Source organism: Sparassis crispa (genome assembly GCF_003851025.1).
Source record: "Sparassis crispa DNA, contig_000002F, whole genome shotgun sequence".
Taxonomy (NCBI): domain Eukaryota; kingdom Fungi; phylum Basidiomycota; class Agaricomycetes; order Polyporales; family Sparassidaceae; genus Sparassis; species Sparassis crispa.
Window position 1 is genome coordinate 1,590,807 of NW_020939749.1, and position 26,228 is coordinate 1,617,034.

The 26,228-nt window shown below is 52.3% G+C and overlaps 11 protein-coding genes across 11 annotated transcripts; 5 read left to right on the forward strand and 6 right to left on the reverse strand.

The window, feature by feature from the left end:
- Positions 1 to 2,364: 2,364 nt before the first annotated feature.
- On the forward strand, positions 2,365 to 3,744 carry SCP_0305280 (Aldehyde reductase 1; the record flags this gene model as incomplete). The annotated part of the gene is made up of 8 exons (XM_027755920.1): positions 2,365 to 2,463; positions 2,517 to 2,585; positions 2,655 to 2,814; positions 2,868 to 3,010; positions 3,069 to 3,143; positions 3,203 to 3,311; positions 3,366 to 3,503; positions 3,560 to 3,744. 8 exons carry the CDS (start codon positions 2,365 to 2,367, stop codon positions 3,742 to 3,744), a joined length of 978 nt encoding a protein of 325 aa, XP_027611721.1.
- A 796-nt stretch (positions 3,745 to 4,540) lies between these two features.
- On the reverse strand, positions 4,541 to 6,023 carry SCP_0305290 (predicted protein; the record flags this gene model as incomplete). The annotated part of the gene is made up of 8 exons (XM_027755921.1): positions 4,541 to 4,587; positions 4,646 to 4,670; positions 4,791 to 5,327; positions 5,379 to 5,437; positions 5,502 to 5,512; positions 5,571 to 5,668; positions 5,749 to 5,910; positions 5,982 to 6,023. 8 exons carry the CDS (start codon positions 6,021 to 6,023, stop codon positions 4,541 to 4,543), a joined length of 981 nt encoding a protein of 326 aa, XP_027611722.1.
- Positions 6,024 to 9,434: 3,411 nt separating this feature from the next.
- On the forward strand, positions 9,435 to 12,494 carry SCP_0305300 (hypothetical protein; the record flags this gene model as incomplete). Its single annotated transcript, XM_027755922.1, has 3 exons — positions 9,435 to 9,975; positions 10,023 to 10,303; positions 10,353 to 12,494. The coding sequence occupies 3 exons, from the start codon at positions 9,435 to 9,437 to the stop codon at positions 12,492 to 12,494; spliced, it is 2,964 nt and encodes a 987-aa protein (XP_027611723.1).
- An 826-nt stretch (positions 12,495 to 13,320) lies between these two features.
- SCP_0305310 (hypothetical protein) lies at positions 13,321 to 13,674 on the reverse strand (the record flags this gene model as incomplete). Its single annotated transcript, XM_027755923.1, has 1 exon — positions 13,321 to 13,674. The coding sequence occupies one exon, from the start codon at positions 13,672 to 13,674 to the stop codon at positions 13,321 to 13,323; it is 354 nt and encodes a 117-aa protein (XP_027611724.1).
- Positions 13,675 to 13,834: 160 nt separating this feature from the next.
- On the forward strand, positions 13,835 to 14,320 carry SCP_0305320 (hypothetical protein; the record flags this gene model as incomplete). The annotated part of the gene is made up of 1 exon (XM_027755924.1): positions 13,835 to 14,320. The coding sequence occupies one exon, from the start codon at positions 13,835 to 13,837 to the stop codon at positions 14,318 to 14,320; it is 486 nt and encodes a 161-aa protein (XP_027611725.1).
- A 506-nt stretch (positions 14,321 to 14,826) lies between these two features.
- On the reverse strand, positions 14,827 to 15,051 carry SCP_0305330 (hypothetical protein; the record flags this gene model as incomplete). The annotated part of the gene is made up of 1 exon (XM_027755925.1): positions 14,827 to 15,051. The coding sequence occupies one exon, from the start codon at positions 15,049 to 15,051 to the stop codon at positions 14,827 to 14,829; it is 225 nt and encodes a 74-aa protein (XP_027611726.1).
- A 773-nt stretch (positions 15,052 to 15,824) lies between these two features.
- SCP_0305340 (hypothetical protein) lies at positions 15,825 to 16,595 on the reverse strand (the record flags this gene model as incomplete). The annotated part of the gene is made up of 1 exon (XM_027755926.1): positions 15,825 to 16,595. One exon carries the CDS (start codon positions 16,593 to 16,595, stop codon positions 15,825 to 15,827), a length of 771 nt encoding a protein of 256 aa, XP_027611727.1.
- Positions 16,596 to 18,378: 1,783 nt separating this feature from the next.
- Positions 18,379 to 18,897, reverse strand: SCP_0305350 (hypothetical protein; the record flags this gene model as incomplete). Its single annotated transcript, XM_027755927.1, has 1 exon — positions 18,379 to 18,897. The coding sequence occupies one exon, from the start codon at positions 18,895 to 18,897 to the stop codon at positions 18,379 to 18,381; it is 519 nt and encodes a 172-aa protein (XP_027611728.1).
- A 450-nt stretch (positions 18,898 to 19,347) lies between these two features.
- On the forward strand, positions 19,348 to 20,576 carry SCP_0305360 (Acyl-coenzyme A:6-aminopenicillanic-acid-acyltransferase 40 kDa form; the record flags this gene model as incomplete). The annotated part of the gene is made up of 3 exons (XM_027755928.1): positions 19,348 to 19,398; positions 19,454 to 19,870; positions 19,932 to 20,576. The coding sequence occupies 3 exons, from the start codon at positions 19,348 to 19,350 to the stop codon at positions 20,574 to 20,576; spliced, it is 1,113 nt and encodes a 370-aa protein (XP_027611729.1).
- A 157-nt stretch (positions 20,577 to 20,733) lies between these two features.
- Positions 20,734 to 24,198, reverse strand: SCP_0305370 (hypothetical protein; the record flags this gene model as incomplete). Its single annotated transcript, XM_027755929.1, has 10 exons — positions 20,734 to 21,300; positions 21,359 to 21,410; positions 21,464 to 21,546; positions 21,609 to 21,868; positions 21,935 to 21,993; positions 22,057 to 22,218; positions 22,281 to 22,388; positions 23,027 to 23,492; positions 23,549 to 23,837; positions 23,899 to 24,198. The coding sequence occupies 10 exons, from the start codon at positions 24,196 to 24,198 to the stop codon at positions 20,734 to 20,736; spliced, it is 2,346 nt and encodes a 781-aa protein (XP_027611730.1).
- A 385-nt stretch (positions 24,199 to 24,583) lies between these two features.
- Positions 24,584 to 26,075, forward strand: SCP_0305380 (hypothetical protein; the record flags this gene model as incomplete). Its single annotated transcript, XM_027755930.1, has 3 exons — positions 24,584 to 25,463; positions 25,518 to 25,899; positions 25,985 to 26,075. The coding sequence occupies 3 exons, from the start codon at positions 24,584 to 24,586 to the stop codon at positions 26,073 to 26,075; spliced, it is 1,353 nt and encodes a 450-aa protein (XP_027611731.1).
- Between the last annotated feature and the right edge of the window lie 153 nt (positions 26,076 to 26,228).

Consider the following 26,228-nt stretch of genomic DNA (forward strand, 5'->3'; position numbering starts at 1 on the left):
AGGCCCTGTCTGTTTTATAATTTAGGGTTACCTGTCCTCGCATGGATAAAAATAGGAGGACGTAATCTGGTGACGGCAGTGTGAGTGGTGCAAGGTATGTCCCATACCAAATACATAGCCAACAATCAAACGTACATGCTGCTCCAGACGACCATGTTAACCTTCAATGGAAGACTATGGCTCGCACACGTGCCTCCAACGGAACGCCCGTTTTCCAAAGACCGCGTCAGGGTAGGCAGTGGTGTTCACTTAGGCTCATGGAGCCTCTAGATTGCAAGGAAGACAGTCGTCCCTTTGTATATAGTATCGTCATACTGCTCGCGGCTCCGACGAGCGCTCAAGCTCAACTTCAACTTGAAAGCTTCAACTTCGAGTCCTTGCAAGCGCCATCTCACTATTCTTCTATCTTGCTCCCGTCCATCTTCCATACCACCTGCTCTGTAGTTTACTCATGGAACGGCGCCGTCGTCCTGTATACAGTATCTTTCAGAATTGACGACAAGTGGTAACCCATCAGACAAACATCCGCGACGTCCTCGATCGCATATCCGAGCGTGTCAAATGTGTCAGGACCCCTGAATATGGTGGCAACGCCGTTTCAGAAATTCCCAAGATAGACCAAAGATGAGCGGTAAAAATTTCCAATAAGTTGGCGGGAGTCCGCCAATGTTTAAAGTGTTACTAATTAGTTCGGATGTCACATGTCACATGCTTCTACCGAACAATGTCGTATTTAGGCGAATTTCCCACGCCTTCCACAGTGGTTGCACTGGATACAATTTCCAATAAGTTGGGGAGACTATGCAAAAGTTATTTGAAAGATAGAGTGGATAAGTTTAGTGGTTGCACTGCTTAGAAGAGACTTATCTGAAAGTTATCCTAGAAATGGAAAACTTATTATGAAGTTATTTCTACTTTGGCATAGGTTTTAAATCTTTCAGATAAGTCTCTTGTAAGCAGTGCCATTTACACTAAACTTATCCACTCTACCTTTCAAATAACATTTGCGTACTCCCACCAACTTATTGGAAATTGCATCCAGTGCTGGTGCAATCTCGTCATAATGGACATAGCATCTGTGATGCAGGTTTTGCCGTGAGTCATGACCCCCTCTATGTAACATGAATGTCGACAATCGCAGTTTCAGCCCATCCGTATTGTGAGTTGTCATTACACGTCGGCCAATGGAAATGACGACCCAATGACGATGCTTATTGAGTAAGGTGGTGTCATGCTCATCAAGCAGCAACAGGAAAAAGGTTGCGAAGGTCGCGAGTAATTCTTGTGACTAGAGAAACTATACTTGCTTCCGGAGTCGGCCATCTCGCACTTCCTAAGTTCCTCTATAAAGTACGGTATCGCCTTCTGCGCTGACATTTATCCTTGAGGTACGTCTGTCCATCCATCTTCTGCTGATGATGCACCTCACCGTCAATATCTAATGGAAATAGTCATCCCGGTAGGATGCACAATTCCAGTCGATTGGAACGATTGCGTCGAGGTACTGTACCGCATGTATTTCGTTCATGCAATCCAGATTTGATCCAGATGCAGCCGGAATGTGAGACGCCTTAAACGGTCATGCGTTATTGGAGTGGGGCAGGACCCTGGATAATCCCCCCAAAGGTCGTCGCCCAAACCCCCCCGATTTACAAAAATCTGTCCGGCCCATTTTTGGCCGATTTGGGGACTTTTTTGTCCGGAATCGGCGACGACCCTCGACTTGGCCAATTTTTTGTCCGGATCGCGCAGACGGCCTAGGCCTGAAAAAAGCGATTTTTTTGTCCGGATCATTGCAGATGGCCTTGAAAAGGTGACTTTTTTGTCCGGATTGCGCAGACGACCTCAGAAATGCATTAATTTCGACAAGAAAAAAGGTCACAGCGGGATTCGAACACAGAGTTATCTACAACGTAAACCGCTACCGCTGACAACACTGTACCATGTTGTACCTACTAGTCACATCGACTCTTTTCCAGGCTCCGGCTATCCAAACTCATGTCCGGACAACAGGATGGCCTAGGATCCTCTACCTATTTTTGTGTCCGGATGCTGCGATGGCCATGGTGGCTTTGGGACCCTCATTTGTCCGGATATGGCGATGACCTCGGGCCAAAATTACCAAAAATTTGTCCGGATTTGGCGACGACCTTTGGGGGGATTATCCAGGGTCCTAGTGGGGCGCGCCTCTAGGTCAGCCCTTGTAGGTCTCCGCGGCCCGGCCCGGGCCACTCCTGAGGGCCGTCACGGTGACGATATCCTGACCTAGGTCGGGAGCTCGCCCATATAAATGCGCGACCAAGTCACTCATGCGTTGGCCGGCGACTCCTCCGAAGCAGATATTCCTCCTAGTGTTCAATCGAGATGTCGCATGGGCAGTTTGTTACCCTGTCTAACGGAGCTAAGGTACCACAGATCGGACTGGGGACATGGCTCTCGAAGCCTAACGAAGTCGAACAAGCGGCAAGTGTTTGTTGGAAATGGCATGTAATAGTCGAGCTAATACTTTCGTCCAGGTTGAGATCGCCGTGCGAAATGGTTACCGCCACCTTGACCTTGCGATGATTTATCAGAACCAAGACGAGGTACGTCTGTTGGTTGGTTTCAAGAGACCAACTAACTGATCATGTCTGGCACGACTTGATTCTGCACAGGTTGGTCGCGCCCTGAAGAAACTGATTCCGTCGGTCGTCAAGCGCGAGGAATTGTTCATCACCTCTAAGCTCTGGAACACCTCGCACAAGGCTGAGCTAGTCGAGAAGGAGCTCGACGAGACACTTTCCCAACTGGGAATCGATTATCTGGACCTTTATCGTGCGTTCAGTATCGGAATCATCATTGCTGCGGTTGATACTGACTACTTGCAGTGGTGCATTGGCCGGTGGCCTTTGTCACCGGAAGGGGTGTCATGCCGGAGCGCGCTGACAAGAAGGAGTGGATCGAGCTGGATACAGATACCACCATTGTGGAGACGTGGAAGAAGATGATTGAACTGCCTAAAACTGGCAAGGTAAGAGTTGCTTGCATAAGGTGTCTGCGGTGTCTAAGAAATCTGCATGGATGTGCAGGTACGGGCCGTCGGCGTCTCCAACTTCACGATCGAGCACATCAAAGGCATCGTGGATGCTACTGGCGTGTGGCCTGTATGTAATGCATGATCTCCAACGGTGATGACTCTCCACTGAATATATAAATTAATCAGGCAATGAACCAAATTGAGGCGCACCCTCTTCTGCCTCAGGACGATCTTGTCGCCTTCTGTAAGGAGCATAACATCTCCATTACGGCTTACAGTCCGTTGGGCAACAACAGTGAGTGTTTTCCCTCCCTCTGCAAGTCTTCGAATCTCATCAGGACTATGACAGTGCTCGGCAAGCCGAAATTGACGGATTTCCCTGAAGTCAAGGAGGTTGCGAAGAAACTCGACGCAACCCCTGCGCAGGTCCTGATTGCGTGGGGTGTCTACAGAGGCTACTGCGTGATTCCCAAGAGTGTCCACAAAGGTGCGTGCATCAGCATCCCTGTCTGGAATCCAAATTGACCATTCGATACGTATTAGATCGCATTATCTCAAACTTCAAGCAGATCACTCTGCCTAAGGAGTACTACGAGAAGATCACGGAGCTGGGGCGCCACCACGCTACGCGTTATAACATGCCCTTCCTGTATGCGCCGCACTGGGATATCAGCATTTTCAATGACGATTTAGAGAAGACCGCCACGCACAAGATCAAGATTGCGTGAAGCTGGGCGGCGGGGGTACTGTTGAGAACCACCAGTACCTCGTTTCACATGTATCCATTCGTACTCGACTTCGTATTTTGTATCAATAGACGTGCTTTTTGACAATGCTCATGAGGTTTGAAGCTTATTGATGAAGTATGAGCGCTCACTTGGGCACGAAAACGCTGGTGATCTTCCCTGTCTCAAAATAGACTACTCCTTACTACCGCCCTGATCATACTGCACAATTGGTTCACACACCATGATTCTGAGGGTGTCTTGGCTATGGATGACTGGTTTCGATCTGAACAAGTGGCGTGCATCGATCATTGGTGGCAGCCAGGATCATCCAGCAGCTCGGGCGGCATTGAGTGCTTTCCAGGCAGCCCGTTTAGAAATATTCCCTTGTATTATATAGACATACTGTAAGCCCAGTAGGGACCACCAACGAAGCGGACAATGATACACTACATAGCGAGAAGCTGCGACATGACAAAATATGTATCAGGCGCGCCCGCTTCGTGTGCTTTCCTGCTCTTCACTCTGGCCTACACACTTCGTGGTGAGACTTTGCTAAACAATGGCTGATACAAAACAATAACGAACCGTACAGACCAAAGAAAGTGTGGATGGCGACACGGAGGGCGTATCCAACGGACAAATAGAGCTGTCCAGAGGTGCAGGATGCTGGGGCTGACAACACCGACGATGATAGAAGTACAAATGATGGGTATCCAGTGTTCGTTAGGAGGGCTCGTGTCTGTTGCGGGTTTGACGCGGCAACAGTTTCGTTTGATCGATACAGAGGGAGTCCGACTCATATCGTTCGGGGATAGTCGACTTCGTCGGGTATACCAATGAGATCTGCGATAAACGAAGAAGTAAGTATTTTGTCAACTACAGTGTGCCGAATTTCATATACCAATGGGAGACGTGAAGGTTATAACCTGCAAACCAGTCAATTGTCAGCGAAAAATCGATACATCCAGGTGACAAGGCATATGCACGTAGGGATGTAATCTCGGTCCCGCCCTATTACTCTGACAGGGCACCGTACTAGTACGCACTGCGTGCTTATAATCGTGTGACTGCGTACTGCGCATCATAGGATGCACCGCGTCCTCAGACGCGCCCACGTTCTGCCGATAGCTCACATAGACCGGCTCCTGAGCGTATCGTACGGGCTGTGGTATCGTGACACGCACTTCGTGTGGTGATGACGGCGCCGAAGGGACTTGTGGACTCGATAGCGAGTGCGGGAAGGGATGGCGCTGGTATAGGTGTGGATATGGTGGGGCGGACTCAGGATCGTATTCGAGCTCATGTTCCTGGTGCATTTCTGCTTCGAAATTCGACTCGCCGGGAGATGCTGGCCCTGCAAGTTCGCTATCCCATGACACGGGTGATAGCATGTTCATAGTCAGATGTGCAGCCTGCGAAGTCGTGGGGGAGAAGAGCGGCGATTGAACATGCGAGCTCATTGCATTGAAGGGCGAGGACAAAGCGGGAGGGGTGATAGGCGCGCTTTTCGGCGAGTTGGCGGCCGTTGATGACGGTTTAGGCTTGTATCCAGCCTCTCGAATAATCGAACGAGGGAAGAAAATCTACACCCATAACATTAGCACAATCCCTACGGTGCAATGAGATACGCTTACAAGGAGCGTGATCGTACTGGATACAAAACATCCAATGCCTGCAATCATCAATAGGAAATCTACAATTGCATGGTCAGAGCGTCAACGAATCAACAAATAATATGAGACTGAAGCTCCATTTACCTGTCCAAAATCTATCAAAATGAATGATCTAAAATCAAATAAACTTAGGTCACAGAAGATGAGACTCACAAGTTCCTGTTTACAATGTGCCGCCGTCCGATGATGCCGTCCAACGCCAAGACGAGCAGCGGGAGCGTAAACATGAACCTGAACACCACCCGAGCTAGCTATTTATAAACAGCGAGCGTCAGTGTACCGCCGTTCCCTTCTCCCCCGATTGCAAATAGGAGAGAATGCAAGGACTCACGTTGAGCTGATAGAACGTCGCCAACCGCACGACAACAGTGGGATCCGCTCCTTCCTCTTTCACATGCTTTATGAAGCGTGGAAAGCGCCACAACACATAAAGGAAGACCAGCGTCGTGCTCGTTGAGCCGCACGAGCCGGTGAGGAAAATATACGCATCAATCTATCATCGGTGTCAGATTATTGGGGTGGTTAATATCGGAGCGCCAGCCCAGAGCAAATTGGCAAACTTACGGTGACAACGTTGTGTCGCGCGATAAACGCAGTGAGAGGCATACCCACAATAGCCACTAGGCTGCCTGGAAACCCAAAGAGCGGGAGAAGAAGTACGGAACAGCCAAGAAGTCAGAAGAGTTGTTTCACGTGCAGATGCTGAAAAGGAATAGCCATGTACGACATGTACATTACCGACTGCGCATTCACGTAGCCGGAGTTAATGTTGGCGAGCCGTATTTACGTCAACCTCACGCATGCTTGTCGCAGGAAAAAAAGAAGGAGGTTTCTTAGCTGTAAGTTATAACTTACCATTATACCACAACCTGTATTCCCAACTTGAGAACCATGGCGCTTTGTCTGGGTTTTGATGTAAGAGGTATAGCCAGAAGGCAAGTTCTAAGAGTGCAAGTAGTCCGGGAGGGCAGGTAATTATGGGTATCCGGAGGACAAGTAATTGAAGCCTAGTCAGAGCGACATCTCAGAATGTGAAGCGGAGATTACGGACCTTCCAGATGTGTCACTCTGCATTATATTACATCATGTCGATGGACGAATTGAGTCGCGAACCACGAAGAGAAGAATAATCCAGGTAATGGATTGAGGCGCAGCAACAAGGTGACACTGCACAAAGAACTTACAGCTCCAGCCCCCAAGCGAAGCTGAATACGAAGTTAATCGGGACGATCCAGCGATGGTTCTGCGTGTTGTACATGTTCAGTGGCGTCGGGATGACTGGAAACCGTTCCAGACGCGGCACGTCAGTTCGTTCGACGTCATCATCAATTAAACCAGGGTCCAGATCGTATCGTATAGTATCGGAATTGAAGCCGAGGAAGCATCAGATCCACCAGCGAATTCGTGACGAGGGAATAAGGCATGAGGTCATCGGTCGAAGCGTTGATATCCAATAGTGAGCGACACGAGGTTTGAGCAATTTCCGAGTCAGCATTCCCAAACGGATAAGCGAAAGATCAGCAGCCACGCAGTTAGCGTCGGGGATGAGCGGATAGCTGGTGTACGTACTCTTCAGTTCTGGGGTGGTAGTGAAGCCTATGTGCAGTAAAAAAAGAACCGTAAAAACGCGTGTAGATAAAAAGGCAGTAGAGGAATGACCAGGACTCGCACCTTCCCTAAACTTAATGACCGTCATCACGACACTGTATATGACGAACATTGGTACTGCGCCTAAGTACGAATACTATATATTATTACATCCAAAATGCACAATTAGCCCCCAAGCACGTCTGAACATTCACCTTTAGATGCGGAGCGTAACTTACCGTCATGACGCGCTTAAACGCGCCGGGCTGCCGCCCCGCCGACCACCGCAGACACTTGAAGCGGTCATAGCTCCAAAGGTGGTAGATAAGAAATGTGAGGAACTGCCATGGTGCGGTGAGCCTTATTTTGTGCACACAAAGAATAAGACACGCACGAGGACGGAGATAATTGCCCACAGAAGGAAGGCAGTGGGGGATGCTGTGCTCATGAGACTGTAGACGAAGTGTGCCGGGTCACGATGAGTAAAAATCTAGATGGCTTTGTCTGTGATAGTCCTCTGGCGCTAGTGTGCTTTCCGCTGCGAGGGCAGGGTGGTAATTGTGTGTTATGTTAGTTGCTAATGTCGCGTGCTGCAATGTGAGTCGTGAAGGGGGTTGAAGGGAAGCGCGCAAGAGGGAGGGGGTAATGTAGAATGCTGTATATGAGTTGGATGGTGGGAGATTGGATGGGAACGTGAGGAGGACGCGGGTTGGCAACTTTGGCCAACCGTCACCAGAAACCTTATTTCGAAATATATTTATTCCTATCATCACACTTGCTTCATAAGGCAAGCGCTACTGCTTCCTTACTCCAAACTTACCCTTTTCTGGACAAGTAATCATTTCATCATTTCATCTTCGTTCTTCCTTCGTCCTTTCATTGTGTTTTGCGCGACTATACTGCCTGCTTCGCCATCTCTTCTCCTCAATGTGCGCGACCTCAGTACCATAGCCGTGCCATCAGGAGCTGCAAGAGGCCGCCCGCCGCGTCTGACGTCTTCCAGAACAGCCGGACGCTAGATCGCTTCAACCAAAGAGGGCCAGCCTGCCACTACTTGGTTATATCCGTCCGCCTGTCGTCCCGTGTCCTCAATGACTCCAACGTCCAGGATTCCTTACTCTCTGCTTGGGTCCTTCTCCGTCACCGGTTTGCAGGCTGCGCGTCTTCATCTATTCATGCACGGCGACGCGCCAAAGTCAGGCCCTGCAGCTTGGCTAGATCTCTCCGTGGGCGCTATCAACTTATCGTATTTGCTTCCGGGCGGGACAATTCCTGAGACATCTCTCATCCGCTCGGATCTCAACTGTGAGTTTCTCTGCTCCCTCGTCTCGCAGCAACTTTTCTGTCTGTGTGGAGCGATGTGCACACTCGGCTGAAGATGCTCACATCAGGAACGCGAGCGTGGAAAAGCACAGATCCCATCGCCAGGTACACTGGCACGTTCCGCCGGCAATGTGCGGTCTCTTCTCACGTGAAACGCGGAAGCATTTCTTGTGCCTTATCGTCGGATCGTGCTTTGCTGGTTATTGCCTTTGGCCTGTGAGTCCTGTATTGGTTGTAGTTTGAGGCTAAGATGAGCAGGCGTTGTTCTGGCCAAGCTACCGCGCACTTGGTCCGGGAAGAAGAAGCAAAGCGAAACGGCAATCATTTTTTCTAAGTAAGAGATTTGTTGTCTGCGTTGCTACTTAACATATCACCATGCAACTAAAGAGTTGGAAAGATGACAGTTGCGGGAAATGGGGGGTAGACGTTCTGCCCTTCAAATATTGACCGCACCACCTGTTGTAATGGATCATACCTTGCAGCAAAATTCAACCTCGCGCTCGACAGCTTGCATCGTTTTCCGTTCGAGGCCGCGCATGCCATGAACCCCATGCCGGAGACTGACGTTCGCGTCGAGGAACAATGTATCGACAACATCTTCAGTACAAACACAACTTTACCTCCTGTTCCGTTGACCTGCCATCTGGATTCGGTGCGAGTTGGTTCTGCCGGTGGGAAGTGACGAGAATGCGGTGCATACACCTCACGGTCAATCGAATACAGAATTCTATGTAGAAGCAGCAGGACAGTGTAGATGCGCAGAGGCGTTGAATGGATAGGGTAGGGCAACTGGGTAGCTGCCGAGGCCACCAAAGCACTCTGCTGTAAGAGCACAGATCAGCAACTGGAAGTCTGGAGATGATATCCGGGAAAATGGTGTCGGTGTGGGCGGAGCGTGTGGATCACGAGTGGTTCACGTGTACGCATCTTGCTCCGTCCCACCGCACTGCTTGTTCACGGATCGCGGCTGTAAAGTAAAACTGGGTGTTCTTTTCCTCTCGCCAGCTTCGGAGGCGCGGAGCAGGCTGCAGCGTTGTGTGGTAAGTTGACCTGGGTAGAAGAGGCTCGGGAGAATTGGATGCAGGGCTGGAGAATATATCGAAGAAGATGACCGTGAGCGAGCCTCGTTCCCGCCGCGTGGGCATAATGGATCCACCGTCCACCTTCCACCGTGGTACTACTCGTTCCACCGACGCTCTCAGCTCACCCTCTGCTCCTCCAGCTCCTCCAGCCGTTCCAGACACGGCGCCCTCGCTGCCCCCTCTTCCCCCTCGGTCCCCCCTCAGACCCCCCGCCAACTCCGCAGGCTCTACTCACAGCTCGTCCCAGCCAGATTCGCTCAGCATGCCTTTGTTGCACTCCCGCAGCTTCGCTTCCTTCACCGGTCTCTCAGAAACTACTCGAGTTCGCTCAAAAACCCCTGACAAGCCTCTACCCATCACACCGGATCCTTCGACATCCAGTTGCTTGTCTCCGATCGAGGACGACGACCGCGAAGCTGACGCAGAATCCACCGCGTCGTCACTCCTCCATGCACCCGTAACAGTCACCAAGCGCACCCACGCCCTCCTCGAGCTTCTCTCCTCCGAGCGCGCGTATGCCTCTGATCTCGCTTTGATCCGCGACATACACATCCCATTAGCACTAGGTATGACATGCTCGCCTTACTGCTGGCGCTCACTTATCCGTGTTCAGGCCAACCTGCGCCGTTCCAAGCGTCCTCGGTCTCGCCTCCGACATCATCAAGCTCATCCTCGCGCACCCTTTCCACAGCATCCGACTCTAGTAGCGGCTCATCTAATGCGGTCCCTCCCGTTCCTCCGATGACACGGGAAGATTCACGAATTATTTTCACTAATGTCTCCGAAATTGCCGTCTTTGCGGATACATTCTCCGAGCAGCTTGAAGAGGCCCTTGGGGCTGCCCTTGACGGCGGCACGGGTGAGGACCATGTCGGCGCACTTTTCCTCGAGACGGTGGGCTCCCTTCCTCACGCGGTCTTATGTGTGCACTGACGATCCGTAGATCCCCACGCTGGAGCCTCTCTACAAGGCCTACATCACCAAGCACCCGTCCGCACTCGAGCATCTCAATAACCTGCCGCAGACGCGCGCCCTGATCGCGTACCTCGCGCACACGCGTACGCTCGCGTCGAGCCTCACACACGCGTGGGACCTCCCATCGCTCCTCATCAAGCCCGTGCAGCGGCTGCTGAAATACTCGCTCCTGCTCGGCGCGATCATCGACGAGACCCCCGATTCCCATGGCGATAAGACGAATTTAAAGCTGGCGCGGGAGAAAATGGAGGAGGTCGCGCGCGACGTGAACGAGGGACAGCGGAGACGCGAGGTCGTCAAGGAGGTATTGACGGGTGTTGCGTCTGGCTCGCCGACCAAGAAAGGGAGCGAGCCGAAGCCGAAGAAGAAGGGCCTGAATCTGGGCGTCGCAACCTCTGTCAGTCTTGGGCGGATGAAGAGCTTGCGGAGCTCTTCGCAGAAAACGAAGGAGGGGGCTGAGGCAAATCAAGAGGCGGAGCAGGTCGTGCAGATGGGCGAGGAGCTGAAGCGGTACGAGGTGTTCATCCAGAAGCTCGCCAAGGAAACAGTGGACTGGACTGCTTCGGTGCGTGGGGTGATGCAGCACCTGTTTGAGTGGGCAGAGTGCTTCGGGCGTATCATCTGGATGTCGCGGGACATCAAGTCCGAGGCTTTCGATGCGTTCATCACCGTCATCAGCAGCCAGCTCTTACCTACATGCAACGACCTCGCGGGTGTGATCAAAAACAAGCTACTCAGGCAGCTGTCAGCTCTTATGGACACTACACTTGCGCCGTTCCGTCTGCTTGAGGCGATGCACACGCTTGAGCCACTCCATTACGGCTTGCTCAACCTCAATGTGTCAAAGTCACGTCCACCCCCGCAGCTCCTCGAAGCCTCGCAGTCTTACGTGGCTCTCCGTGCGCAGCTCTTCGCGGAATTGCCGCAATATATCGCATTGCTGAATAAGGGGATGACACACTGCATCTTGCAGCTCGCCAACTGGCAGGCGATGTTCTGGCGCGATGTGCGCGACCGCTGGGCCGAGCTGTGGGATGCGCTCAAGGCCGAGGGTGAGATGAACGCGGGCGCGGCGGAGACGGTCAGCGTCTGGTGGAATCGCTTTGCTCAGGTCGAGGGCGCCGTCGGTGGGCTGAACATTGTGCGACCGCCACGCCGCCAGGCAACTCCGGAGAAGCGCAAGGACCGCCCGCGCTCGCTCGAGATGTGGAGTGAGTCGGGCTCGACTGTCGTCGTATCATCCGTGCTTTCCGCGCTGGAGCCCATACATATACCACACAGCCCGTCGCACAACTCGTTCGCTGCATCCCCCGCTAGCATGAAGAGCCGCAGCACGCATTCTATCGATCTTGGGCGGCGGCAGCTTGAGCGCCGCCCGTCGAACGAGAGTCTACGGTCGAAGAAGTCAGGCAAATCGACTAGATCGCTCAAGCTCACGCCAGAGATAGCCCCAGATGAGGCCAATTACGTATACGGTGCATCAACGGTCTCCTTGCACAAGCCTGCGTACTCACGCACCAGAAGCATGCCCATATCCTCTCCGACAGCGCTCAAAAAGTCGACCTCACATGGACGCATAATCGATACGTTGGAGAGCACCAGCGTCAGTGCGAGCAGCAGCTTGCATAATGTGACATCAACAATCTATTCAGTCACTGAGACGTTGCTAGATGACGACCGCGGCCGGCCGTCACGAAAACCAAGCTTTCGGCGGCGATTGACCGACACCCTCCGCCCAAGCCCCGCGTCATCCATCAACTCACGGCATCGCCGCTCGCCCTCGCTGCCCGTCATAAGTGTCACCAACATATCCCCCTCGCCCTCTCCCAAAGCCGCTACGTTCACCAACGGGAGTAAGGCACCCGCTATGTACTCCTGCCGGGTGGTGCATCCCTGCTTACCGCCGCCGGGTATCTCGTACAAAGGCCTGCCGTTCTTCACTCTCCGTGAGGACGATGAATTTGAGGTGCTTCGGGAAGCAGGTCATCCCTCGACACATCCAGAACTTCCACTGTACGTGGACGATGGCGAGGACTGTCTTCTACTGGTACGCCTGCGCACGGGCGACATCGGTTGGGCACTTGCCAGTTTTCTTGTTCCTGTGGACTAGCCTGGTCGCGGAATGGTCGATGTTCCTCTGCATTTGTGTCTTTTCGTCTCTGCTGTGTCGGTCGGACGGTTTGCTGTATATCCATATCACCCCATCTTTTGCGCATGTACGGTATGTGGATCCATCTCGGTAGATAGAGTTTTTCTTGCGTGTATGTCTAGTTTTGATGCTTAGTCCATGCTATGTATGTTGTACCAGCAGACAGTCTATCTTCACCAGCAGTAGTAGATACAAGCATCACAATAATGAGACACTTGGAGGATGGAGTAGAAATATGACTTTGGGATCGCCAGTTAGAAGTCAACTAGTACTGTATTCTTTCTTAGATCTGTTTTTATGCTGAGAGGGGTCGTGCTTTGGATTGTGTCGTGGTCCGAGCGTCTAACCGTTCCAACTCACCTGCCATTCTTAGCAAAGATGTTACTGAACGCCCGGGCGGCTCACTCTGTCTCAGATCACGACATCTGTCCGTAGTTCGAATCAATCACTCTCTGGCTTCGAACCTGGTTGTATGCACCCTCACCTATTTCCCTGCTTTTGGATATTGACCGGGAACCCATGTCTTTTATGTCTTTTATGCAGCTTGTTAGAAAAGACAATTTGAAGTGCGAGCCATTTAGGTCGCGTTTGACGCAATCTGTGATCACGATGCATCAGACAGGTACATATCTCTTTCCTTTGGCAAGAAATGTGCGCAGATTCAATCGACGCTGTTGCAGGAGACGTTGAGTCGACCATGGTGTCTCAATAAACCAGCGCACGAAGATTACCTCTAGAAATATGGGACGAGATCATTGGATATATTTGTAACGATCCTCGCGCACTTTCAGGCTGTAGCTTGACGTGCAATGACTGGCTCCATACGGCACGTACTAATCGATTCCGCACGCTCTTCGTCGAATCTGGACCAGAGTGGGCGCTTCTCGAATGCCGTCTTGAACAGTTCCCGGGATTTGCGCCTTACGTTCGAAAACTCGTCGTTTACCGGAAAAGCGGAGACGCGGAGAATCACGAGCACCTTGCGTTGTTGCAGAAGTTCGTTCGAGTTGAAGACCTCACATTCCGGTGTTGGTATACTGGAGAGATGACCGAGCAGGTGATACCGGACCTTCCGAGGAAATTCTTTCCAAATGTCAAAACCCTCCACCTCTGCCAGTGCTCGTTTCGTATGGCGGAGCATCTTTACGCCATAGTCTGCTCGTTTCCGAAGCTATCCGCTCTTCACGTAACCCGCGGGCTACTAGTCGAACGGTACTCCGAGTCTTTCAATATCCCTCCAAACTCTGTGGGCGAGGAAAGCATCACCATCGATACCCTCATGGGCACACACCTCACTGCTGATGACAGATTGGCCATCGCGCGGGCCCTTCGTGTTGCACCTTCGCCGGCTCGAGGTTGCATGGCTGAGCGTCTACGAAGGAGCAGCGGCACATGTCCAGGGCCTCCTACGGACGGCTGGGCGCAACATGGAACACCTAGCACTGACCATCGACGAAGTGCCGCCGCACAGGAAGGACTTATACGCAGACATTCTGGATCTCTCATGCAATCCTCGACTGGTCTCTCTGCACCTGAAGAGTGTTCTCATCAGTCAGGAGAATTCGATGGATTGGGTAACCACCATCCTGTCGAAGATCACTTCCGTGCACTCTCGGCTGCAGCGTATCCACTTCAGCGTCCGCATGCAGCGTATCGAACCAAGTGTCCACATGCAACCGGAGCAACTCGACAGGCAACTGGCCCGGGTGGCGGAGGGGCGACCGCACCTGGTGGTTACGTTCATACTCCGGTGGAGAAGTCAGAATTTGACAGGCTGGGATCCGTAGTGGCAAAATGGTTGCCGCAACTCCAGGGGAAGAGGGTTTGACTGAGAGTGGAAGCTGTATCCGGCCGGGAGTCCAATGCCCACGACACTGCCCCTGGAGGGCCAGTGATTTCCGACATACAGGATCTCGATTGGGGTTACTGAATGCTGCTCAATGAATGCTGCTCAAAGGGCGTCTGCCATGTACATATATTTTCTCCTACTTTAAGATTCGTACTTGAGCACCTTAGCTCCTGCCGCTGGCAAGTTGTCCTAGTCTCCGAAGGGCAGATCGTTGATACTCTGCCACTGCACATGCATCTCGCTTCGCAAATATTGTGCTGTGTAGTGAGCTTTGCTTGTCCAATGAACTGTGTGCTTTCGCTCTCGAGATCTCATCGTTAGAGCCCTTCACCGTTTGCAGCTCGTACACATATCGTGAGACCCAAATGCACGCATGCTCTCGGTGAGTGTTTGATGACTTCCGGATCCCGCAATGGAATGAGCATAAATATCGTCACATGTAAGTTACGCCATCTCCTCTGCTACATTGGCGTACGTGAGCGAGGCATTCAGAGACCGCTCATATCTCCGCCGAGCGTCATGCAGACCCATTGATACTGCTGCTAAACCTAGCAGCGTCGCCAGATCCACTATACCCAGAGCCTCTGTCTGGAAGATGCTCTGCATGAAGGGCACATAGATGAGTGCCAACTGGACCAGGAACGATACAGAGACAGTCGCGACGAGCATCCGGTTCTGAATGATCCCGCACGAGAGTCCCCGGTTTTGCACGGCAGAAACCAGGTCAAGGAAGACGAAGCATGTAAAGGTCTGACGATCATGTCAGTACCGACGGCAGACGATTTCGAACTGCCACAACCTACCATGCTTTGCTCTCGTCTTGACACGTGGTCGTCAGACAACGCGTACATGTAGACAGACATCGTCCCAGTGACGATGATGGTTGCCGAAAAAATAATGCGATACAGCAAGCGCTTGCTGATGATTGGTTCGTCTTTTCTTCTTGGCGGTCTGCGCATTATCTGAGGATCGACAGGGTCTACTCCCAGCGATTGACTTGGCGGACCTGATAGCTTGTCAGCTAGAGGTGGCGAGCATGTAGATGGAGAAAAACGGACCATCCATCAAAATATTAATGAATAAGATCTGCATGGCGTTCAGAGGATTGCTCAAGCCGAACATTGTGCTGAGCGTGATTAGTGTCAATGCGGCGGCGGCGGTGCTCAGCTGAAATGAGAGGAAATTCTGAATGTTGTGGAAGATAGATTTCCCTATGATGACGAACCACGAACGGGCATTAGCCCCCCGTGCTTCGAGGAAGGAACAAAGACAACACACCTTCCTCAACGGCTGGTAAGATAGTACTGAAATTATCGTCCACGAGGATAACATCTGCTGCTTCTTTCGCAACATCGGTGCCGCTCTTCCCCATTGAGACACCGATTTCTGCCATTTTCAGCGCAGGCGCATCATTCACTGCACCAGTACCGTGAGACTTCACCCTAAGACACTAGGAAGGAAACATACATACCACCGTCACCAGTCATAGCTACAATCGCTCCTCTCGCTTGGAATGCTTCCACGATAGCCATCTTGTGCCTCGGTGTTGTCCGTGCGAACACACTGACACCGCCAACACGCTCTTTCAATTGCTGCTTCGTCATGCGGTCAATCACTTGGCCTGTCAAACAACCAGAGCTACCGGAGCCGACACGCAGGCCAAGCGCACGAGCGATCGACAGCGCAGTCTCTTCTGCATCTCCGGTGATCATGACAATCTGGACGCCACCAGACTGGAGAAGCGCGATGGAGTCAGCGACGCCCTTGCGTGGGGGGTCGAGCATTGCCTGGAAGCCGACGAATACGAGATTGTTCTTCGACTTCTCTCTATCTATGGTAGGTAGAGGCGTCGACGGAGGAGTCGCCTGGGTGGCAGGTAACATAGATGACCGGCTACTAGATCGGCTGGCTGCCTCGACAGTTCCGAAGCCATATGCAACTGCGATGACACGAAGACCGCGGGAGGCTGTTTTCTGCGCTTGAGACAGCACGACGTTCCTCGTGTTAGCGTCCAGCGCAGGAGTAGATTCGTCAGATACATAGTAGAATTTACATCGTTCAAGGATGGCATCGATAGAACCCTTGATGTAGTACATCTCGCGATTCGTTTCCTTGATCGTTGTGCCATTGGGAGCAGTTGTGGAGGATACATGAACGCCACTGACTGCCATGTACTTCCTCTCGGAATTAAATGATAGCTCAGACTGACGCATGAAATCCTGTTGCACCAAAGCTATGTATCAGCCGAACAGATGCTGGAGGTGGGACATACCTGACGATGATCCACCATCCCAAACACAGAAAGCACATTCAGCAAAGCCACGTCCGTAGCATGCCCGACATATATTCCTTCCTCGTTCTGTAATGCATTATTACATAGGCATCCGATGGAAAGCGTTTTCCTCGTGGCATGGGAGATACCTGCTGGCGCAACAGGTGCGGAAGGATCAATCTGTACCGTCTCGTCAACGGCGTAGAGCTCAATCACAGTTTGCTCGTTCTTTGTCAAAGTACCTGCAGAAGTACAAGTGTATTAATAAAATTCTGCCTACCGGTGCATGTTGCTAAGTGCATGATGTGCACTGACCAGTCTTATCCGAGCAGATAACTGAGACCGAGCCAAGCGACTCCACGGAGTGCAGCTTCTTGACGATGGCTTTGCGTTTTGCCATCCGAAGCACGCCGAGTGCAAGAGTGACTGTCGTGACGATGGGAAGACCTTCGGGTATCGCAGCCACTGCGAGAGATACTGTGCTTCGATAACGCTGTTAATATATCGACTCTGCAGAGCCAAGTGCGGAACGTACCTCCGATGGTGAACATGTCAAGCCATGGCCGTTTCTGAAGCACTCCAATGATGCAAATGACCCCAATAATACCGAATGAAATGAGAGAGAGCTTCTTCGCTAGTTCATCCATGCTACGCTGCAAAGGTGTGCGCTTTTCTTCTACCTAGTGACAGGCGTTCGATCAGGAATGACTCTACGGCTAAGGTGCATGACCACATACATCTTGCACCATAGAAAAAATAACACCGAACTCGGTCTCCGTGCCCGTTGCAATGACGACACCCGAACCTCTACCTGCAGGACAACAGATGAGCAACACGCAATACAAGTCTCTACGGTACACACCGTTTCGGACCAACGTGCCCATATACGCAATGCACGACCTCTCTGCCAATGCGACCGGCTCACTTGCATGCGTGATTGCATTTCCGTTTGCATACCCGTTACCGGAAGCACCGTATACAGGTATGCAGGGGTCGACATCCTTACGGCGAGCATCTGTCTCTCCAGTCAGACTGCTCTCGTCTATCTCGAGGTCCTGTGCACTGAGCAGTCGCACGTCGCCTGGTATACGGTCGCCCGTTCCAAAGGTGACAATATCGCCAGGGACAAGTTCGTTGGCAAGCACGTGGAGCGTGCTGCCATCACTGCGATGATGTCAATGGGAGAAAAAGTTAGGACAACATGTTCGGCCATACCGGACGAGGTGACAATGGTGAGGAACAAGCTTGTTAAGAGCCTCTAAGCTTTTCTCCGATCTTTGTTCCTGTACGAATCCAACTATAATGCTGTGAGCTTGACGCCACCATGTCACGATTGTGAGATCACACACTGCATATGCTTGAGGGAAGCGACTGCAGGCATCACATAGCAATGCCTTGCAGCCCACATCCACAAACGTAGCAGTGCGCACATCAATAGAAGATGGTGGACTTACCGGTCAACACAATAATGATAGCTATGATTATGCTCACGGCGTCGTCGGTATTTCCCATGAAAACGCTCACACATGCACTTCCACATAGAAGTAATATAAGAGGGTTTTCATATATCGTCTTTGCAAACTTGAGAATAAGTGGCTCTGGCGTAGATACAACAAACTCGTTGTATCCGTGAGTCGCAAGTAGGCCAGCAATGCTGGCAGACGAAAGACCCGTTGAGGGAGAAGTGCCGAAGTGAGCGAGGGTATCCTGTACAATGGTTGGAACTACTTCGCACGAGAAACCAATTTGCTCACTTGTGCAGTGTAGTGTGCAAAACGAGAGGATGCTGTCGCCTTCGTCTCTTCCTTCGATACTGGCAGCGCTTCGTAACCCTCTCTCCCTTGGGAAAACCACGAGGAAATAGTTCCAACAGTGCGGTGCCAGAGTCCTGCGGCACCTTCCGTAGCGGCTACGGAGCGCAACTCGTCCAACGACGGGAAACCAGTAGCAGTTCCTGGAGTTGGGATGCCTTCAACATGGTGTCTGCGAAGGGTTGTACTGTACGCAAAGTGTGCACTAGCTTCTGCAGTGGTTGGCTCAAGGTCCTGGTGGTGGTCTCCCGAGAATTGCGGAAAGTACGCGGAAGCTGGAGGTGAGGAACTACGATTGGGTGGGTAAACTACACCTCTAGCACTGAAGGCTTGACGCGGTAGGGCAGAGGAATTAGAGGTCGCCGTGGCGAAGGAAGAGCTAGGAAGCATGGGGACATCCTGAGAATGAGACCGCTTTCGCTCGAGGACCATCTTGGCGCCAGAATGACAATTTTACAGCCCTTGATAGCGGTTGGGTATGAGAAGGGCGCAGCCTGAATCTGCCAGCAGTTCTGGCTGGTGGCAATCAGAGTCGGTGGTTTTATGGAGAGTTCGAAAATTGGATGCTCACCCGTCAAACGTAAATGTAATACAACGACACCGATTTTCTGCGTAAAGTCTAGCCTAGATACGGGGGAATCTCTGAAGAGAAACAGTGTGCAGCCCGCAGCAGGGAGTTAGTATTTGAGACGCACCGTTCCGTCCGTTCGCCGGCAATATCAACGAGGCTGTATCCTCCCAATGCAGTAGTTCGCTCCCACAGTTGCTATCTGTTGTCGTGACCCAAGATAATCGCTCCATCCCTCAGGCTGCCGCTAGCTTCCTCTTCCATAAAAACCAACATGCTGACTTGCTTCCGTCGGTATCTTTCTGACGCTGATAATGCCACGGCCCACCGTGCCCAGGGTCGAGCTCAGCGGTTCGCCGTACGAGGTACTGTCGTCGCTCTTGCTCGGTTTCTGGCGCCAGAAACTAAATCATTTCTCAGATTGGGCTGGCGCACGGCCGTCTTCTCGCACCCCAAATCCATAGTCAATTGGAGATATACCGTGATATTTTCCTAGAAAACTGCAAGTTTGAATGGCCGAAAGTACTGGGTTTAGCCGCGCAATACCGGTCGATCATCGCTGCGCTTGCACCGGAACTCCTTGAGGAGATGCGTGGAATTGCGGACGGTGTCGGTGGCACCGACGTCGGCCTTCTGGATATTGTCGCCCTTAATTCCAGAAGTGAGATTGCTCTGGGACTATGGGATGACGGCTGCACGAGCCTCGCGTGGAATATGAGAGGTTCTGGGAAGCAGTTGCTCGCGCAGAACTGGGACTGGAGGACGTCAGTCGGTGAAAACCTCGCCTTGGCACACATCACGCAGGTTGGAAAGCCCTCCATCTGGATGGTGATTGAGGTGATTGGCGCGCGAACCTGTTCCGTAATACTATTGCTGATTACCCTCCGAATCTCACCAGCCTGGCATCGTTGGAAAGATCGGGTTCAATTCCGCATCCGTCGGTGTGTGTTTGAACGCCATTCGTGCATCTCCGACTTCGACTTCCCTTCTTCCCATTCATTTACTCTTGCGCATAGCTCTTGAGCATGACTCCGTTGACTCAGCTATCGCGGCCATCGAACGCCTTGGCGGTGCGGCATCGAGCCAACATATCCTCATAGCAGATGCCAATGGAGGACGTGGGCTTGAGCTATCCCCCCGTGGAGGTGTTTATCTCAAGGAAGACAGGAACGGTATCATCGTGCACACGAACCACTTCCTCGAGAATAACCTCGTGGACGAGCCCCCATGGCTATCAGGTTCACCTATGAGATTGAAAAGAGCGCGCTCTCTTTGCGGGAATATAATGCAAGACTTAGGATGCGAAGGTCTACCTCAGGGTGTAAATCCGGCTCTTCTTCGTGATCGAGTTTTCTCGGATTCGGTCAACTCCCCGCAGGCAATATGTTGTGTGCCCGATATTGCCAAGGGTGGTCTGGCTCGTATTGCAACCTTATTCAATATTGTGATGATGTTCGAGCCGAGGGAGAAGCCTTGCGCAGAAGTGGTGTTTGGAAAACCTGGCAGTAGTGAACAAAGCGAGGTATACGAGCTGCCATGGTAGCTTATTACCTGTCTATGCTCAGATGTGTATTATCAGTACGTCGTTTCGATATCGTCCTGTACAGCATGATGCATAGCTCCGAAGACATTTGTAGCTATTCATCACAGCTTCAGCAGCCTCCTGCCATGAGAACGAGAAGAGGTGCGAGATCCAGGAGCTACTTTCCAACAATACCTTCTGCTTGCAATCGCGCCAGCTCATATTCCTCTAACCCCAATTCTTGTAAGAACACCTCCCGATTGTGCTGACCCAAGTGGGGACCAGCCCAGCGCGTCTTCGGCTGGCAGCCCTCCAAAATTGGGGCAACCTTTGGAACCTTCACATTCCACCCGCTCTCCTGATCGCCCACCCAAACATCTTCCACCACACCTCTAGCCTTCGTGTGCGGACTCTCCACAATTTCCTTCACGCTCAGAACGCGTCCCGCAGGTACACCGACAGCGTGTAGTGCCTCCTCGACCTCTTCAGCGGTGCGTGATCGTGTCCAAGCACTGATGGCCTCTTCTATTTCCGCCTGGCGGGCTACCCGATGGTGGTTGTGCGCGAACTCGGGGCCGGTCAAGTCGAGACGATCGATGACGGTCATCAAACGGCTGTACATCGTGTCTGCATTGGCGCCGATGACCACGTAGGAGGGAACCTCCGGTGAGATCAGCGATTGCTTGCAAGGGTATGCACCGGTGGGCACGATGCCGGTCACGGAGGAGCCTGATGGACCACGTATCTTGAAATGAGCGGTCAATGCAAATCTACGGGGTAACAATGTAATAGAGCTCGGTTACCTTGCCTTTGCGGTCATATTCGGGTATGATTCCCTCCATCATGTTGATCATACTGTCCTTTAAAGTCAGTATACGGCAGGGCAACATCCAGTTAGGTAGTTGTACCTCTCAAATATGCTGACATCTACCGTTTGCCCTCCAGGTTCACCCTTGTCAAGCTTTGCCCGTCTCGACAAGAGTGCCAAAACCTACGCAACCAACAAGGACGTCTTAGAGTTCTCATCCCACTTGCATTTCTTGTTCCACTCACCGTACCGAACGCTGCATGCAGCCCAGCGACCGAGTCACCCAGGCTGATATTTGGTCGTACAGGAGGTCCCGATAGTGCGCCTGTCTGGGGATCGGGCATTCCATTGATGTACCGGAACCCAGATTCTGCTTCGCACACCGACGCATATCCTGGGCGGGACGACCAAGGACCAGTTTGCCCGTATCCACTGACACGAGTGAAGATGAGAGACGGGTTGTGTGGATGCAAGTCGGCAGGACCAAGGCTCCACTTCTCCAGAGCTGAGGGAGGGGCAATCAGGATATCTAGTACTGCATATGCTCGTGCAGGAGAAGACCGGGACTTACTCCCAGGTTTAAAGTTCTCCACTACGACATCGCTCTTGATGGCGAGCCTTTTGACGAGCCTGGTAAGGATGCAGTCGTAGGATTACTACCTTAGGAATAGCTAGATGCGAGAAAGTCCTCACTCTCTGCCTTCTTCCTTGCGCAAGTCGATTGTCACGCTCTTCTTGTTGCGCCCGATGCTGCGCCACCACGGACTCACGCCGTCGACGTCAAGTTCTCTCCACACACGGAGGGGATCCCCGACGTGCGGCGGTTCAACTTTGATGACTTCGGCACCGAAGTGACTGAAGGTTCCACCATTCATACTCAGCTCTACTGTGCAGCAGCATGATGTTGATCGCCTCACCCCAATAGCTGTCCGCAGAATGGCCCTGCGATCAGTTGTCCGAGTTCAAGGACGCGGATCCCTGACAGTGGGAGGCCCTGCGGAGTAATGGGCGCCCCGGTAGATGATCTGGTGTTATAATGCAAGTCATCATGTAGAATTCAGCGTGTGCATTCCCAGGTGGGGAGGGTGGGAAGGTTATCACTCACCGACGCTTTGTGAAACATTGACATGCAAAATAGTCGGAACGCAAAGTCGACCTTTGGATGCCTGCAATCCGCCGAGTTAACAAACAACGACAGAAGGTCATGGTCTGGACGCCCCGACATCAGCGAAATGACGTGGTCAAGGTGTGGTGTTTAGTACGTCTCGCACTGACCATGGGGAAGGAGGATTCGTACCTTCGAGTCCCCGTCGCAATATTGCTACCCGTCGAGGAGAGAAGTATCCGCCGTCTCGACATGACTTGAGCACTCGTGACGCTCGACGGGCCTGTGTGCAAGGGCGTCGGCGATTCGGACGGTCATATTCAATGCAGGTGATCGCGATCATGAGCATGATGACCCCACCACTAGCAGCGCACAGGCCTGGTAACAGCGACGTTAACTGCAACAGAGTCCGAGAAGAATCAATCGTTCAAAGACCGTAAAGTACACCTTGTTGTACAGTTACTTGACAAGAGCTACACCGAGCTACAGCATACAATCCATGAGAGTTCTACAACGGTGTCAGTACAGTATCACCACTTTGTCCTTATAGCCCCTCACGCCCACAAGAAACCAGTAGGTGCCTCCAGGAAAATGGAAGCGATTACCTTCAGACCCTTTCCTCCATCAACGCGCTCAAAAACCTTCACACCTCCACCGTGCACACCGCCAGCGACAAGAAACTTGTCGTAGGGACCGCCAAAGACCATTCCGCGTAGGTGCTTCAGACCTGATCTGACCTCCGTAACCAGCTCGAGCTTCTCCCGATCCGCGACGGAGTAAACGGAGATAGAGTCGCCCTCCGGAGACGGGTCGTTTCTATTGGAAACGTACAGGTAGGGTGTAGGGAACGTCGCGTTTGGTGTCGGGAGCAGGATCTCTGCGGCAAGCATGTTTAAGACAGTGGTCGGCGGTGGATTGCGCATGGTCGGAAGGGTCGCAATGAGGATAGGGTCCGCTGGAAGCTGGGGAAATCGGTGGGCAGTGACTTCGTTCGTCAACTCTAATACGGTATATAGTACATCGTCTGACGGAACGGTCAACGAGAAGTAAAGGCAGACCAGATGACGATAAATTGCTCACTATAAACGGCGACATGCCTCGGACCGCCACCTGCCTTGTAGTGGACTGCTCCAACAGGCTCCCAAGTGCCCTTGGAGCTTCTCGCAAATCTGTGGACAACGTCGGCGCCCAGGTCAGGAACCAGGAGTTCCTCGCGCTTGGGGTGTAGGACAACCTGGTGGATATGTGAACATTCTTGGCGCTCCTTGTTGGGGCCTGTTCCATGGAAGGACAGGACCGATATCTGCGATCCCTGCAGATAAGGCGGCTCTGCCGACAGAGGGACGGTAGCAAATGTGCCGGATGTGTACTTAAAAATCGGACATGAATGTCACCATATATTCTGCATCTAATGTGAATTGTATGCGTACATTTCCGACGAGAAGCTGATTTCTAACAGCGAGCAGGGAGCAAGGATCAACTCCACCGCTGGGAGCTTCTCCGAGTAACGTCCCTCGGCCCTCCTTGTCAAGTTCTACCGAGACGACTTTCCCATCTTGTTGTTCAAGACCCGCATACACGATAGATGTATCTATTGGGTTGAAGGTGAGCCAGGACGGATGATACCCGGCGTCCACCGACGAGGTGAGTGTGAGAGACGGAGTATCAGGTTCGAAATTCAAGGTGTAGATATCGTTGGTGTATGACCCGACCAAAATTCGATAGGCCATGGCGGTATGGCGGATCGCAGTGAAGGATACTTGTAAACATGCTGTCTGGACATAAATATGGACGGCTGAGATATGTGCGGAACACGGAACGATTTTTGCAGTCGCTCACGTTGTCATGTCCGACAAATGGCCTATCGGCCCTCGATGATGAGGACTCGGAAAGCCGTATCTAGACGGCGTCGAATGCTGCAATGCGGCAACACAGCCATCGCACTGGTCGGTCACAGGTGTGGACTGTAGAGCAGAGAAACGGTCAAGCGCAGTGGACAGGCGCTGCGGTGATGGTGATTGAAGCTCGTCCGCGGGACCGACAGAGTATACAAGTCACCTCGGCTCCTACGCCCACCGCATTCCATTATCGACCCTTCATTGCCCTCAGCTCAGGATGATCGTAATAAAGGATCCCCTCCCTTACATCGGCGAGGCTGAGCTGGCCGCAGAGGCACCGCCGGCGTACGAGGATGGGGACTTCGACCAGTGGGCAGCAGCGACCTCAGAGGCATATGCTCATCTGCAGGAGACAAAGGCCGGTCCACCCACCGCACGTCCTTTCGGTCGAATCCTGCGGACCTTTGCTTCGACTCCACGCACTTCGCCCGTCTCCACTCCATCATCTCCCTCTCCCTCGACTCCAATATCGCCTACTCTTTCCTCCACTCTATCGTCGTTGCAGAGCAAGAAACCAGGGGCCCGTTCTTCCACCTGGTTCGCCCGTACATTCGGGTCCAGTTCTCGCACAGCGAAAGAAGTTAAGGAGTCTGTTACAGGTCTTTTGCGGGAGATTGTCAAACAGCCCGAGACGACGGCGTCTGTCCTCATTATCGACAGCTGCGCCGAAGCATGTCGTACGCATAACCTCTCGCTACCTTCCATACTCCAAGAGCCCTCTCTCGAGGGCCGCAGTACCATATATTGGGCAGTCATAAAGCACCCATTACAGCCTCCCAGCCCCCACGAGCGTGACCTTATCTCAACCCTTCTCGATCTCGCTGCGCCTTTGACTGAGGCCACCATCTCGGAGATCCGCCTCGCGTGCCTGCAGAATTCCAACCAACCGCTGTTTCAATGGCTGAGGCAGATGCCAGTCTTCTCTCCACTGAATGGCAAAGACGAGATCTTGTTAGGTAGCTCCACTCCTCGAGACGAGATTGCGGTCGAAAACGTCCCTGGAGACGAGGGTGCATTCATTGTACGGTTCCGCGTCATGCTGTTTCAGAAGCGGATGAGAGTGTCCAAACAAGTGAAGTTAGAGTTCATAGCTAGAGGTGCGTGTTATTCGCGTGCTCGGTTTCATCTTCATTTGCTGAAGACTGCGGCAGGCAGGATGTGGTCATTGAAATTCCTCATTGTGACTGACGGCGACAAACGTCTGAGTCACAGACGCGAGAGGCCAGGTACATGGGCCGTCACATTAGCTCTCGTAGAACACAGTCCCCCCACGTGGATTGACTCTCGTCTCATAATCGAGGAGGCGCCCTCGACTTCACCTGAATCAGCCTCCACTTCACAGTCCTTGGTGGATGTTGTGCGTCCCTTCTCGCCATCGAAGGGAGGCGAGGCGAGAGCGAACTCCAAACCCACAATTTCACTGCGATTAAAGTCAGGCTCCTCACAGTTGGCCCCAGCAGGGCCGAACTATCCTAATGACATGATTGTGGCATCTCTTGGGGAGAGCCTCATGGCGAACAGCCTCCAATACGAGTAAGTGTTATTCTCCCTGATTTTCGATCCTCCGTCAGTGTTGTTGCATATCACTATGTCACTAATTCTGTTCTTTTGTCGTCAGTGGCAGCTCGTACATTGGCAGCGACGAATCCCTACAGGCCAGACTCGAGGCGCGGCTGGGCAAGCCAGATGCGCAGTGCATTATTTGTTAGAAGGCTTCCTTCGTTTCTTAACTTTGCTTTCATGTGTGCCGTCGCTATTTCCGATCTGAATTTCTATTTATGCTATCTGTGTTTCACGATGGACTTTGCTGTACTGGAGGATCCAAATTGTCTTGTACCACCACCATTCCGTGCGATGTCCTG